At 42.9% G+C, this 14,707-nt stretch overlaps 3 protein-coding genes across 3 annotated transcripts; all 3 read left to right on the top strand.

The window, feature by feature from the left end:
- The first annotated feature begins 1,115 nt into the window (after positions 1-1,115).
- On the top strand, positions 1,116-5,439 carry lnp1 (leukemia NUP98 fusion partner 1). The gene is made up of 4 exons (XM_030371870.1): positions 1,116-1,673; positions 3,060-3,323; positions 4,078-4,176; positions 4,746-5,439. Exons 1-4 carry the CDS (start codon positions 1,260-1,262, stop codon positions 4,893-4,895), a joined length of 927 nt encoding a protein of 308 aa, XP_030227730.1. The 5' UTR covers positions 1,116-1,259; the 3' UTR covers positions 4,896-5,439.
- A 1,199-nt stretch (positions 5,440-6,638) lies between these two features.
- Positions 6,639-11,856, top strand: tmem45a (transmembrane protein 45a). The gene is made up of 6 exons (XM_030372000.1): positions 6,639-6,920; positions 8,493-8,705; positions 9,471-9,683; positions 10,265-10,449; positions 10,717-10,859; positions 11,149-11,856. The coding sequence occupies exons 2-6, from the start codon at positions 8,510-8,512 to the stop codon at positions 11,243-11,245; spliced, it is 834 nt and encodes a 277-aa protein (XP_030227860.1). The 5' UTR covers positions 6,639-6,920; positions 8,493-8,509; the 3' UTR covers positions 11,246-11,856.
- Positions 11,857-11,949: 93 nt separating this feature from the next.
- On the top strand, positions 11,950-14,686 carry sft2d2a (SFT2 domain containing 2a). Its single transcript, XM_030372001.1, has 8 exons — positions 11,950-12,193; positions 12,293-12,382; positions 12,741-12,826; positions 12,942-13,023; positions 13,272-13,307; positions 13,420-13,478; positions 14,097-14,126; positions 14,285-14,686. The coding sequence occupies exons 1-8, from the start codon at positions 12,128-12,130 to the stop codon at positions 14,322-14,324; spliced, it is 489 nt and encodes a 162-aa protein (XP_030227861.1). The 5' UTR covers positions 11,950-12,127; the 3' UTR covers positions 14,325-14,686.
- The last annotated feature ends 21 nt before the right edge of the window (positions 14,687-14,707 follow it).

Here is a 14,707-nt window from a genome sequence, read left to right as displayed (position 1 = left end):
GAATAAATCCCAACCAGCCTCATTCAGCTAACGACCATCTTCGTTCTAAACATTTGCTAGAAAGGGCAAGTTAACACAGAATTCAGCTTTATTTTTTACAGGCCCTTTGTAGGCCTGTGTATTCATTTATTGATTTCCAGTTATGGACTGTGGTTAGTGCTGTTCCCTCACAGCATGCAGTTGGTTTGAGGCTGTTGGCCTGTGTGTAGTTAGCAATGTTAGCGGTTAGATTGTTCTCCTCCATGTGTTTCCTCTGCTCTTTAAGACTTAATGGGATGAACTGCACAGAGAGTGCTGCTCCAGATATTTCCATACTTGATTCTGGCTGATGAAGCTACAAGTTTAATATCCTATTTGTTTAGCCGCTTTTAAACAAACAGGATCTGGTCCACTGTTTCCTAAAATGTATTCTCCTCCCTACATGGGTTGGGATTCATATCTATCATCAACACACTCTAATTAGATTATTGTATGGCTTTTGTCTCATGGAACATGCAGTCATTTGGCAGATGCGGTCATCCGAAGTGATTTATGTCCATGTCCTTGAGGAGCAGGTAGGGGTTGAGGCATTTTGCTCTAAGGTACACTTGGGGATCAAACCCAATACCCATCAGCTGGGAGTCAAACCACAGATAACACTACACTATCTTATTTTAGCTAGATGGTAAACACCCAATCATTCTGTTCTTTACAAAACGCATCATGACATACAAGACCGAAGCATGGCAGGCCATTTAAGGTTACGTAGATGTAATGATGAAATACAAACACAAAGCCTGTTACATCATGATACATAAGATGGAAAAAAATGGCAGTTTATTTTACAACAGCAGCAGCAGCAGCAACAACAACAACAACAACAACAACAGAATGTATGAGCAGGGGCCGTTTATTGTGAAGAGCAGCAGGGATGAATGGTTGAGTCACTGTAGTGACCCGTTTTTTCACAGGCCCCGGGCTCTTCGATGCCACTGTAGGGACGCCTGCACATAATTATTGACAGGTTTGATGCAGTCAGTGAGTGGAAAGTATGGGAAAATAGAAGCCAGCCACCAACAGGCCCACGGCGCAGTAATGGAAAGATTAAAAGCTCCTCTTCCTACTCCTCCTCCTCCTCCTCGCATCACCCCTCCTCCCACTCTATCTTTGTGTTCTCTGTCCCAGTCCATTTTTACACATCACTCGCTGAATAGATTATTGGCGGGGATTTACTTATTTGAGGCTCACATCAAAACAAAGGCACTGCAGTGTATTTTCAGATGCACTGGGAGACAGAGGGAGCAGGAGGTTATCGAGGGAGAAGAGAACTCATTCCCTCAAGTTACCCGCTGTCGTCTTTACGGTGGACTTTAGACTACAGAGCCTCAGACTCGCTGGGTCCAATCCATAACCGAATCAGCAACACACGCTTCTTCCCACACACACACACACACACACACACACTCACACCTCCATCGCTTGGGCGCTCCAAACAGTCCATAGTGACCATGTCTCTGAGGCTGCTGCCTGCCTTCGCCATGGACAATGACGATGACGACGACGGGAACTTCACCAACTGGATGAGCAGCTACTGGGGCCACGGATCAGAGGGCCACGCCGCCAGGGAGAACAAGAGGAGCTTCAGGAAGACCTCCAGGTCCCAGACAGACCGGCGGGCCTCTCTACCCTGCGTGGTAACGGCACGCTCAATAACTTTGTTATTAACTGTCAAGTTTAACTATCTGACCAACTGACTAGCTAACTGAATAACTAACTGATAATGTACTGTAACTGAAAAAAACAACTCAATCATTGACAACTACATGAATTGCTTACTCACTAATTTACTTTACTGACTGAGTAACTACCTAAAACGGGCTTACAGGCTTACTTCCCAAATGAATAAATAGATCATTTACTAACACTAATTAAATTAACTGCTATGTTTTTTTTCGTTTTTTTCATCTGACCACTTAAAGAACAGTTCAAGGACTTACCATTGAAGTCATGGGATTAGTAATTATAACATTATTATAACATTATAACCCTTATAAGGACGTGGAAATGTATCTGCCTTAATGAATGACTTTCAAACGTTTCGATAATATCAGGCTCTTTTTAGCAGTTGAGCGGTTGACCCCCATGTGGCCCATCGATTTGGCATGTGGATGTGTGACCCCTGCCAAGGTCATGTACTGTATGTCGAAAAACAAGCAAACAAACATCCATACCACAAAACTACACACCATTCCTCTAACAGGACATTTGATGATCCTCAAAATACTTCACTACATAGCCAGCATGTATACTGCTAGACAAGGGAGTTTAGTGTTGTTACTGTTTGTCTAAACAGAGATTGAACCCATGGTTTTAAAACCATCAAACCGACATGCTGTTTAGTCTTGTTGGTTAAAAAAAGCTCTTATGGAAGTCAACTTGCTCACTGTAAAACTATCAATGAGAAAATGATTAATTTAATAAAGATCACAGGATCTTTATTTATGATTAGATAGATAAAATGTGGTTTTATAATCCATCCCCTTTGTAATAGTTGATGCATGCCTATCCAGTGTAACCCTGGTCTATAATGACACACTTTCCTAAGTTCACACTTGCCTGATATAATCAATTTAATATTGATATAATATATTATGGACCAACTTTACTGTACTAATCAACAACATAACAGCTTGGTGCCCCCTTGTGGAGGGTCCCAAAATAAAGAGGAATTCCAAATGTTTGTCAATATCTTTAGATTGACGTTTGCCATGGAAAACCTGTTCAGTCATCCAGTTAGTAAAGTCCACTGGTTATACTGGAAACGGCAACTTGGGATGTCACTAATTAGTCGTTTTTTAAATGACTTGTATTAGCCAATGAACACCAAACCTGTTTGAATAGCGACGATAGCCTTTGAACTAAAATATGCCGACTAACGCAGAAATTCTAATTCTTCGTCTTCTTCTTCTTCTTCTTCTTCTTCTTCTTCTTCTTCTTCTTCTTCTTCTTCTTCTTCTTCTTCTTCTTCTTCTTCTTCTTCTTCTTCCTCTTCTTCTGCTTCTTCTTCGTCTTCCTCTCAGTCCCAGCTAGACGCCGTGAGGCTCTCTAGGCTCCACGCCGGTGCCTTAGGGGCCTCAGCCTCTGTCCACAGCAGCCGACCGGGCGGGGAGAACCGCGACGGGGCCCGGCCCCCCACCAGGGCCCGACGCGCCTCGTCCGACGAAATCAGCCGCGCCCACGTGGTCATCCCTGAGAGCCGAATCCCCACCATACCCACCATCCCGGAGCTCACAGAGTCCTTCGACAAGAGATTCTCTCTGGGGAAGAAGACCCAAGTCTCCCTGGTGAGGATCAGGGAGAGGAAAAGTGAATTTGAAGAATTTGTATGAATTTGACGTCGGTAATACCACGAAGCACTGGGTTATTAGAGTTCTTAAGTTCCACAAGAAAGTCTATTGTTAGGGTATTTGTCTCCGAGCTGAAAAGTTTTGGGTTCGATCCCAAAGGTCAACAGTCTACCTGCTGTAGGCATCCTGAGCAAGACCCTGTTGGATAGAGGCCTCAGCTAAATCACTACATTTGACAAATTCATTCATTTCATATGAACACTTGAAGCAGGGCCGGCGCTGACTGTTTCGGTGCCCTAGGCGATTCGACATTAAATTGCCCTCCCTTCTCCGTTCCATTTGGGAGCATGATTGGTTTCATTTCGCTTATTTTCGTATATTTGATCGCCCTAGGTGATCGCCTAGGTCGCCTATGCCGAGCGCCGGCCCTGGCTTGAAGGGAGATGTACATACAGCAAGCTCACAGCAGATGAGTTTCAGGGGTGTGACCATGGGTTTGCTCACCGTTTAGTCGTAGTGTAGTTCAATCAATCCTCTCTAGTCCTCGTATGAGGACTGCTTCATGGTTCACCCAAAAAATAAATAAAATCGAATAAATTCATCGTATGGAACTCACTGTAGAAATGTGTTTGGTTTTCATTATTTTGTGTCTTTAGGTAGAGATGGACACGCTCCAGCGGTGGTTAGATATTCTAAACATAATGCGAGTGTTTGGTATGACAACGTGAATGGCTGTTTGTGGGTTTTACAGAACGAGTCGGACAGCGTGTGTCTGATCTGTGCGGAGGAGCTTCGTAGCGGCCGAACTGGGGTACTGGAGGTCCACTGCAAGCATCGCTTCCACAGGGAGGTAAAACATCTCCAACTACTCCCACGCATGCTTCACCTCCTCCCCACTTCTATGCTCTGCCTCAGCCAAATACCCTGGTTCAACCACCATCTGGCCCCCCCGAGGATCGCTACGCTTCTAAAACCCATTATGAAACACACCCATTCCCGGTTGAGATACCATCTCAACCTGCCGGCCAGTCTCTTTCAAAATGGTGGAAGCCATGCAGACAGGCCGTTCCAGTCTGTTTGCTTTTATCCATGGGGTAGACCTGGTGCATGACAATCGTGGCATCGTACGTCTCTGGAACTGCATGATGGCGTGGGTCGGAAAGCATGATGACACTGGACAGAAAGCATGACGTCACTGGTCTGAAAGCATGATGTCGCAGAGAGCATGGCGTCACTAAATGTATGTTCTGACATCGTAACGTCGTTGTCCTGAAATCCTAATGTCATTGGTCTCAAAAGCATGATGTCGCCGGTCTGAAAGCATGACGTCACTGATTTAAAAGCATGGTCTAGAGTTTGAAGAAGGTCAAAGGTCAGACAAAGGGCGCTAATGTGTCGTGCGGTTGTTGCTTGGGAAAGGCATCGCGGCACGGGCGCTTGCGCAGCAGCAGCAGCGCAGCGGCGGAATGCGACGCTTGGAGGAGTGCGAAAGAGGAGTGCCGGAGGGCATCCAAGGAGACGGACTGTCTCATGCCCCACCGCCAGTTCTCACTGCGAAGACACCGCTGACCGGTCACGCCGATGACATCACACATCGATGACGTCTGACAGCGCTAGAGCTCGCTGGAACGTGACAGCGCAGTGGAAGAAATATTTGGGCAATGCCCAAATATGGAGATTCCTTTGGAACTTGTCGAGTTATTGGAAACTGCCACACCTGGACAGAGCTAACAACATTTTTTTGCCACAGTAAATGTGACTAATGAAATGACCGTAGAATTATAGAAATTCTCTCAATGACAAGAGACAAATAAAATGAGGAAAATACTGCAAGTGACATCTCTGGTTTAATTTGGTATTTGATTTTTTGGTTTGTTTTATTAGCAATATATAGGTATATATAACAATAGCTAGTAGGAAATTCATATGTTACCATGTTGTCCCAATATTACTCAATAAATGTCAATAAATACAGCGGGATGTCGTACTTCGTTTGAGTTGCAGGTATGTTGTTGTCCTTTTTGCTCAGTCTCAGCATTAAAAACGATATGTTAATGATACAATATATTTTGGTTTATAGTGTTCTGTGTATCATTCAAATCAACCAATAAGCTAATAAAGAAATGTAAAGGAATTTAAACATTTGGTCTGATAGACTAATTATTCTGTAGGGGAATCAATTCTGACATTTTCAATGAACGACAAAACTTTACGAATCATTGCAAGAATCACATTTCTAATCCTTTTGGATCCTAATCTCCTTTGGGTGAAGAATTAATGTTTAACTGCAATGGCAGGTTAACTTAAAATTATATTCCTGATGCTTGTGGTTTGTTGTTTGGACTTATAACAGAACAGAACTGATGATGATCTTTAACAAGTAGAACATCACTATTAGGGCCCACTGAAAAGACAGACTGAATTCACTGTGTTATGAATTCACTTATGTTTGCGGTTGTTGTTTTGCGTTCCTCAAACAGGTGAAGTACTGAGTTAATGAGGGAGTGGCTAGGTGGGGAGTGAAGAAGGAAGTGAGTGAATTAGGTATTAGAGAGAGAAGAAATAAGGAAGTGAGAGAGGGGGTGAATATGGGAGTGATTGAGTGAATAGCATAGTTTGTTACAGAGTGAATAAGGGAGTGAGTGAAGAATGGAGTGAGAGTGGGTAAACAAGGGAGTGAGAGAATGCATAAGGGCCAAAAATGAATCAAAGTCCCTTTTAGTAATGCCCTCCCAGTTGACCTACAGGACCATCTGAAATTCACCATTTATAACCTCACAGATATAACCATTCCTTAAGTATGTGTCATAATCCCAATGTTTATTTGATCATAGCTTGAATAAAACATTTGTCTCAGTGGTTTGCACAAAGCTCTTTACTTATTTCCACCCTTTCCTGTATGTGCTGTGGATCCTGATCTGCAATCATTAATTGCATTTATTACATTTAGATATAAAGACAGAGACTGACCAAATGCAACCAAAAGCCAGTCAAGTTTATCCTCAAATTCAACTTTTAATAGTTTACGTCGACGTTTAATGATTTAAACAACAATCAACTGTGCGTGAGTATCTTGTTTACGGCCTACGTGCTCAGACGCGCGTCCTTTCTCTCTCGACATCGCTTTGAGTGGAGTGGAAAGTAGCGGTTTTAAGTCTCGCTGGGGTGGGACCTATGGGCGGGTCCTATGGGCGGGACTTCGGGGTTTTGGCAGTCGAGGTACAGAATGCACACGTGGAACCCAGCTTGCGCAAGAGTGAAAAGGCTCTAAACCAATGAGGGGAAAAGTAGAAGCGGGTTCAGAATAATCAGCCAATGGGAGCAATGGGAGTTTTTTTTTTTTAACAAACCTCAAACAGTTCAGGGTATTCAGGGTACATTTATCGTGAAACAGCTTTGATTTAGAGGATGCGCTGAGAGTACCAAATCTCGATGGAATAATTGATTTTCAGCATCCGTTTTAAAGTTCGTCACCAAAGGATGTAGGGAGAGAAACGACTGGCGAATAGTAAAATGTAAACCATAGGGTATTTTCTCTCTCTCAGTGCCTTCTACTTGTAGGAACTTTCCGTTTCCACAAACAAACCTTTTTGGGTGAGTCTATTTGAATACCTTTGTCCCCGCTATAAAACGAGTGCGAATTGTTTGGACGTGCCACGTAATGAGAACCTGAAGGCTTTGATTCTGTATCAAATTAATATGCAGTTTTCTTTCTCAGTATCCGAGAAACTCCAATTAAACGACCGTATAAGGGAGCCCTGTATTATCTAATACAATCGCACTGGTCCTTTTTTATTTTTCATATCCAAGAATAACAGATCTACCGATGTTTTTGATCACCAAATGTGGACACTCGCTGTTGTCAAGGCAAATAAACCATCTTGGTGTCAAACAAAATGATATGTTAAGTATTTACTATAAACATAAAAACTGTAATTATACACTAACAGCCACACGCACCTAAGTGTGGTCTGCAATTACGGATTCATGTGTGACCGATTCGTTGGGATAGCCTGTCTTTCTTTTTAAAGAAAGATCTACATCTTATGTGCATTTCAGCACCATTTTAGGTCATTCTGGGGCCAAACAGAAGGGGCCACAGTTAGTACACATACCGACTGTTGGTAAGGAAATCTAGCAGGGCTCTTATCTTGAAGGGCCACTTTAGGTGACACGAGGAGGGGATTGCCATGGCGACCGAAGTGTGGTCCCCTAATTAGAGTGTTCCTCGAACCCGGAGCTATTTATAACACAATAATAAACAATTGGTTTGTATATTGTTTGTGTATTATGAGTGCTTGTTAAAAACCAATCGATTTTTCTACAAAGCATTGATCTATCAAAAACGATGTGAAATATTTGAGGGATAGGCAGGCAGAAGGACAAGACAGACAATTCCACTTGCCCGAGATTTTAGATTTACGGAAATTGAGATTTAAGCATCAGGCCTTTGTGAGACTGGTTATGATACGATGTCTTAAAATATGCATAGGGCCTACTATTTCTTTTTGAATTATCTTTAGTGTTGGCTAAACCCACCTTGTTATAGAGGAACTTAGGTTATGTCCATCACTTTGTTCTTCTTTCTATTATTATTTTGTCTAGGATCGTTTTTTTTCTACCTACGACATATCTTTTAAATAATATCTACTTGAGTTTATATTTAGAACCTTTTCATCTTATTGGCCGAAAGCTGTGGTGCCTCAGGTCAGGCCACACCCCCTTGAGGCCCCTGGTCTTATAGGCCCTCTCATTTATCGTTATGTCTGATTGCTTTTTTACTCTCCCTTTCTCTTCTCTTGTTTTTCACCACCATCGACATTTATTATAAAACACTTTGCCCTTGCAATAAGACCCTACAGACTATTAAAGTTCACACAAAAACAAGTTTCTCTTTAATTATTTGATGTAGGTATGTTTTATGGTCTTTGTCAACCATTTTTATTAAACACAATGTTCTGTTTTATTGGATACACAATAATAACATTATGACCCTCAGTCATTTCTGCTGTAAAATATATGCCTGATGCAAAATTTTTCTCTCACGTTGCAGCAGGCATAACATGCATAACATTACTATTCCCATTGACATGTCCTCTACATAAAGGACGCCTAAGTGAGCTAAGGCAACTCAGGATGGCCTTCAACCTTCCCTTCCTCGTTCAGGGTCATCCCGAGGCATCATGGGAAGCTTCAAGGGCCACGCTCTTCCTGGGAGCTTCTTCCTGATCGGCGGGCTGTGGTGGACCGGGAAGTACTCCTTCTGGTACGCCACCCGCCGTAACAAGTGCCTTGGCTCCACCCGCCTGGCCAGCAGAGCGTCCCAGCGCCGCCTGGAGGTCATGGAGAGCTCCCTCATGCTCCTCTTCTCTGTGGTCGGTAGGTGGACTGGTCTGCATCAAGGGTTAACCAGCTGGTCGATATGCTGTTATGAGCTGTAGCGGTAATGCTACATGCTAATGTTAGTTGTTTTTCTTTATTCTATCACTTCAATCATGGGATGTGTAGTGTGTACGTTAATGTATGTGTAGCATACCTCTTACTACTTTTGTAGTAAGAAGTAGGCTACACAGAGTTATCCACAACCTCTATAGCTGTGTGTCATGGGAGATGGCTGGTTTATTAGCTGTATATATTCAATTTATTTTGGCAGATAAAAAAAGTTAAAGATTTGATAATTTGGTTCAAAGGTGCGCATAAACAAACATACAGACGTTAGTTTTTTACCCATGAGGAAACTACTACTAGTAACCATTTAAGGTCCTTGCATTAATTAAAGGTGCCATATTATACCACCAGTTGTGAGTGTGATTAGCCATTGCAAGTCTTTTGGAAAATCTGCTTCTTCTGACATCACAAGTGGGCGTGTCCACCTAGATGTGTGCTGGATAGATGAGTGTATCAGTCAACCCAGTGGACTGTAGCAAACATTGCTCATCTATCCGTCATACATCTAGACGGAAACGCCCACTTGTGATATCAGAAGAGGCAGATTTAAAAAACGGCTTGTAACGGCTAATCACACTCACACCTGGTGGTATACTATGTCACCTTTAAGAGTTATGCAGAAGCTTGATTTATCATGTGACGCCATTGACCAATGCTGACGCAGAACGACTGAAGACAGAACGTCGCCCTCCTCAGGGATGTTGGCGGAGCAGTTTGCGGCGGGCGGCCCGCACCTCCGACTGTACGACACGTCGGAAAACCAGTGGAAGGACCTGATGAACTGGCAGCACGCCACCATGTACCTGTTCTTCTGGCTGGCCGGCGCCGTCTCGCTGGTCGTTCACGTCACGGAAGCCGTGCCCCTCGCCCTGGACCGGCTGGCGTTGGCTCTCGCCTTCTTCATCGAAGGTACGGGTCCCCATGCTGGAGTCGGTCACATGTTCTACCACTGTCCATATCAGGTAGTTGTACAGGGGCAATGGGGGAGGTTGGTGTAATGCACAGACAGGTTTCCTGCAATGAAAATCTCCTATTAAAATATACATTAATAAATGTATTATTAATCTGTATATTTATCAGGACCATGAATGGAGCCACTGACATATTGTACCACCAGGTGGGAGTGTGATTTGCTGTTACAAGCCGTTTTGAAAATCTGCCTCTTCTGACTTCACAAGTGGGCATGTCCACCTAGATGTATAACGGATAGATGAGCAACGTTTAATACAGTCCACTGGGTAGGCTGGTAGACTGATCAATCCAGCACACATCACAACTGGTGGTATAATATGTCAAGAGCGAGAGAACCGAACGGCTGTGCTGGTCATTTGGCTTTAAGATTAGAACACTCCTCTTCTTATCCTGGGGGTCGCCGATTCGAGCCCCCTGCTGTTTAGGGGCGTGGCGTCAAGTATTTTGCTTTCAATCAGCCTCGTTAAGTTACTTTTACTTTGTAGTAATGGATCTGCTCATCCAAACCGTGTGTCCAGGCTTCCTGTTCCTGTACCACCTGCATGGCAGGGACATGCTGGACGTCCACGTGCACCAGATGCTGCTGTACAGCGTGTTCGGCCAGGCGCTGGTGGTCTTCCTGGAGGTCTTCCACCCGGGGAACATCACCCTGGAGCTGCTCAGGTCGGCTCTCTGTCTCCTCCAGGGGTCCTGGTTCTGGCAGGTAAACCAGGCCTCTGTGTGGCAATGACCCCCTCAAGTGATGTACCATGAATTGATAGACAGGAAAGATGAAGCAGGCTTTCCATTGCACCGAAGTGGATTTTTTTGGTCCAACGGCAATGGCCTCTGTGGGCTACACCTGTGCCATAGACCTCCCCCTACGGCAACTATTCAACATAGAAGTATAATCGGGCCTTTAAAGAGAGAATGAGGCTGTGTTTATGTATGCATTTATTTATTTATGTGTGTCTCTCCTCTTGGATCACAGATTGGCTACGTGCTGTACCCACCCGGGGGTGCTCAGTGGGTCCTGACAGACCATAATAACATGATGTTCGTAACAATGTGCTTCTGCTGGCACCTGGCGGCAAGCATACTCACTGTGAGCGCGATCTACTGCGCCATCACCTGGTGAGAAGTTGCACTGCATGGCAATACACCAAATCCATAACTCAAACTTCAATGGCATAGACCTACAAGGAAGCCTTCCTTTCAATTCAGATCCTAACTCTGAACTTGACCACTCCACAACAAAAGCTTAACTAATATCACGGACCTATCCATCCCTTACTTGTTATTTATTGTAGTTTGTTGTGGCTTTTAGAGTTTTTTTTGTAGTTTATTTAATGTTCTGCATTTTTTTATTCTTTGGGTAACAGTATTTTTTTTTTTTTGTGTTTGCGTTTTGTTTACATGGCAGTGTGGTGCGCTCCAGGTTGAAGAGGACTCCTCCGGTGGAGATGGGACTCCTCAAGCACAGAGACGGAGAGCTGGAGTCGGACGAAGAGGCCATGTGAAGCCCCTTACCTCCAGGGATCCTCCACTCGACATCACTGCCATAGGCACCCAAGTCCCAGCACAGGACGTAGAGATGATAAAGAATAGGGAAGAAATGTTGGCGCTCTGCATCGCTTTCCTGAAATATGTCTCGACCTCTGCCTTATATTCAATAATGTTTATTTAACTGTTGCCTCGCGCCAATTGTATATCATATATTTCCTTGTATGATCATTGTTTGGTTTTTAAGAGACAATACTCGTTTGTGAATCTGCTCGTTTTCCAGTGTCCTCTTGCGCCTGCCTGTTGAGTGTGTTCTGGCCCAAAGTATTTTACATTGTTTACTTCCTTTATATATTAACACTACATTTAATTATATCCACACATTTGACATGAACTTGAAACCAGTGTTATGAATAATGTCGAAATGAGTAGGCCTATTTCCATTCTGTTCTTGTTTTCGACTTTGCATAGATGTTTGATAAACAAATGGAAGCCAAGGAGCAGCTCTTCAGATCCACTTGTGTGTTCATTTGATTGTGATACGGTCAAGAGTGCCTAATCCTGTTGCTATTGTAATTTTGCGTCACAATACATTTTTTTCAAATAAAGTTTTTAATCATCTCCTTAATTGCGTCCACATTTCCCCAAATTATAACTCTAATATAGCGTTGATATTATACAACCTCGGCATTTAAATTAATGTTTTTTAATCAGGGCCAACAGGTGTCACTTTCAGCTGCGTAACTACCTGTGCAGGTAGGCTGCCCTACATCACAAGCAGACCAAGTGACGCGGTTTTGCTGCCCGGCCCACAGATTGACGAGAATAACCCCGTGGAACAGGAAAGAAAACAATAATACGCCGAGAAGTGAGAGCTGCGTGTGAATTGATCTTAAATCATGGACAAATTAAAGTCGGTGTTGAGTGGCGAGGAAGGGCGCACTCAAGACAGAACTATTTTACAGGTAATCGTGACTTTTTCTTTCACCGAGTTGCCCCTGAAGCTACAAACGTAATGGGAAATCTATATTAACATACCGGTATGATCTGAACTCGGAGTTTAGGCTGCCAACGAAGCTTCCACACTCGGCTGGGGCACACGCGTGAAGGGGTTCGTCGGCTGCTTCGTGATCGGCTGTGTGTGTACTTTATTGGTAGGCTACGATTGAGTGTGAATATTACCTCCTGATATGTTTGGTCTTAAACCTAGTTTTGTGAATGCCATGCAACAGGCCTGGCGCTACCAGTTAGACTGGCTTAATGGAATGCTGCAATTGTGTCGCCCTATCCTTCTTGTCCATTAGTCAGTGCAAAATAAGCTAGTTTCCAATAAGACTGCAATATAATAAACCATGCAATCCAATCTACAATACCAGGATACAATCTGTTCTTATACATACTGATATTTCCCAAAAGGTTCAAAATACATAAACATATAAATTCCAGAATTTCCTGTCTGGGATTATTAAGGCTATAGGCCTAATCGTTAACCGAGAACTGTTTATTTTGCAGGGTGTGTGTGTGCTTTTCATCCCGAAGATTGGAATAACTCTTTTTATTGTGTTTTATTCACTTGGAAACGTGTGTTCGCTGTGCAGGTAAGACTACGAAAACCAGGATCATAACTTATTGCCAAGTGTATACATATTTTCCCTACAAACATTATCTAACCACGGTATCAATAGCTGTTGTTATTGTGTTGTGTTTTCACAGCACTATGTTTTTAATGGGACCCGTGAAGCAACTGAAAAGAATGTGCGACAAGACGAGAGCTCTGGCCACCACCATCATGCTGGTAAGTCAAGTGTCTCCAATGCATCATCAGTTTCACAGCACCTTGGCAGCAAATGGTGGGAAATTTAGTCTGTGTTTTGCATTGCATGTTATACCAAACTGGATTTGACACATTTTCTGAAATTATTTCCCACCCTATACATACTGAGTTCTCTAATGATTAAGTGGCTCCATTCATGGTCCTGATAAATATACAGATTAATAATACATTTATTAATGTATATTTTAATGATAAACATATTGCTTCAGACATGTCTGGTGTTGACCCTCTGTGCTGCCTTCTGGGTAAGTCTGAATATTAAGACTATTTTTAAGTTAAATTCAATTAAGCATTGATTGAATCTAAGTCAATGTTTTTTCTATGGCAGGCCTGAAATTCTTAATTTTTTTCTTGCAGTGGAAGAATTTCGGTCTTGCGCTGCTATTTTGCATTTTGCAACTTTTGGCGTTTGCCTGGTAAGCCAAATTATGAGATAATAGACTATGAGTAGCATTGTCTTTTAATGTACAACAATTTTGAAATTGTTGGATTGAAATGTTATTGCTTAAAGGTTGGGTATGGGATTTGCGAAACGCCAGCAGATTTTTAAAACACACAACTCAAATGGTCCTACCCCCTCTCCTTCAACGCGGACTCTGACTCCACCCATTCCAAGTACATGGACTAGCAATCTTGGACGAGCGAACAGATGCACGAGAGCGAGTCATTGGCTAGTTAGCTAGCTCCAGCAGCTACCACAGGATAACAACAAACAGAAGCTTGCTCTGGGTCACGAGCTTTGAGTACGTGCACGAAGGGGTCGCGCGGGAGCGGGGGAGGGGTCGCGGGAGTGCAGGACGACCCTTTGAGTGACGTACTTGCTGTCCAATGCCACTCGGTGGGTCTGGAAATCCTTGGCTGGAGTTTTTCGAGCCCTGCCCGTTCCACAAATGATTGACTCGTTTAATTTTCATGTCAGTACTCCTAACACGGTGGCTGTAGGTGGGTTATGATGAGGATTTCAAGTAATTTTGCAAAAATTGCCAAAAAAGAGAATTCCATACCCAACCTTTAATTTTCCCTCCAATTCTTAGGTATGGATTGTCTTACATCCCATTTATCAGGTTTGTAATCTTTTCAGAACTTATATTTGACATTGTACACTGTCCTAATTACCCTCATACTTTTATACTTGTAACAGCAATATTTTACCAATATGAAGAACATTTATTCCAAGATCAAAGACGTATAATCGGCCACAATTCTGATCTTTGACCCCCAGGGATGCTATGCTGAAGATGATGACCATGTGTATCAAATGAAACCACTGGGGAGAAGTCTTCTAATGTTAATTATGGGATGTTCACGTGATTCAGCTAACTGTTAGTGAGCCTTTTCACTCACGTTTTTGTCAGTGATGTAATTTATGTCCATGTGTACTTTTAACGTTTTAGGATTGCACTTGCTGCACTGAAGGATTAAGATTACTCTCACATTAGATTTAGTAGCAAGCCTGTTACTGTGGCTATGAATAAATATGGTTCTACTTGTTTCAACGTAATGTAAAGATCATTACAATGAAAGGCAGGGATGACTGGGGCTTTCTTTCTTATTCCCATATTATATACATTATGTTTTTAAATTTTTGTATTAAATCATATTTGTTAAATGCATCTTCCCCTACAATTCCTATTTGCGTTTATTT

This window comes from Gadus morhua, chromosome 12 (assembly GCF_902167405.1).
Source record: "Gadus morhua chromosome 12, gadMor3.0, whole genome shotgun sequence".
NCBI classification, from domain to species: Eukaryota; Metazoa; Chordata; class Actinopteri; order Gadiformes; family Gadidae; genus Gadus; species Gadus morhua.
The sequence above is the reverse complement of the archived record's forward strand: the minus strand, read 5'-3'. Positions and strand labels throughout refer to the sequence as shown.

Excerpts from the sequence above, each read along its gene's own strand:
- tmem45a (XM_030372000.1), top strand. The coding sequence starts at position 8,510 with ATGGGAAGCTTCAAGGGCCACGCTCTTCCTGGGAGCTTCTTCCTGATC. Across the intron at positions 8,706-9,470 it reads GCTCCTCTTCTCTGTGGTCG|GGATGTTGGCGGAGCAGTTT; the intron begins GTAGGTGGACTG and ends CGCCCTCCTCAG. Across the intron at positions 10,450-10,716 it reads AGGGGTCCTGGTTCTGGCAG|ATTGGCTACGTGCTGTACCC; the intron begins GTAAACCAGGCC and ends CTTGGATCACAG.
- sft2d2a (XM_030372001.1), top strand. The coding sequence starts at position 12,128 with ATGGACAAATTAAAGTCGGTGTTGAGTGGCGAGGAAGGGCGCACTCAA. Across the intron at positions 13,308-13,419 it reads CCCTCTGTGCTGCCTTCTGG|TGGAAGAATTTCGGTCTTGC; the intron begins GTAAGTCTGAAT and ends TTTTTCTTGCAG. Across the intron at positions 13,479-14,096 it reads CAACTTTTGGCGTTTGCCTG|GTATGGATTGTCTTACATCC; the intron begins GTAAGCCAAATT and ends TCCAATTCTTAG.
- lnp1 (XM_030371870.1), top strand. The coding sequence starts at position 1,260 with ATGCACTGGGAGACAGAGGGAGCAGGAGGTTATCGAGGGAGAAGAGAA. Across the intron at positions 1,674-3,059 it reads GGGCCTCTCTACCCTGCGTG|TCCCAGCTAGACGCCGTGAG; the intron begins GTAACGGCACGC and ends TCTTCCTCTCAG. Across the intron at positions 3,324-4,077 it reads AGAAGACCCAAGTCTCCCTG|AACGAGTCGGACAGCGTGTG; the intron begins GTGAGGATCAGG and ends TGGGTTTTACAG.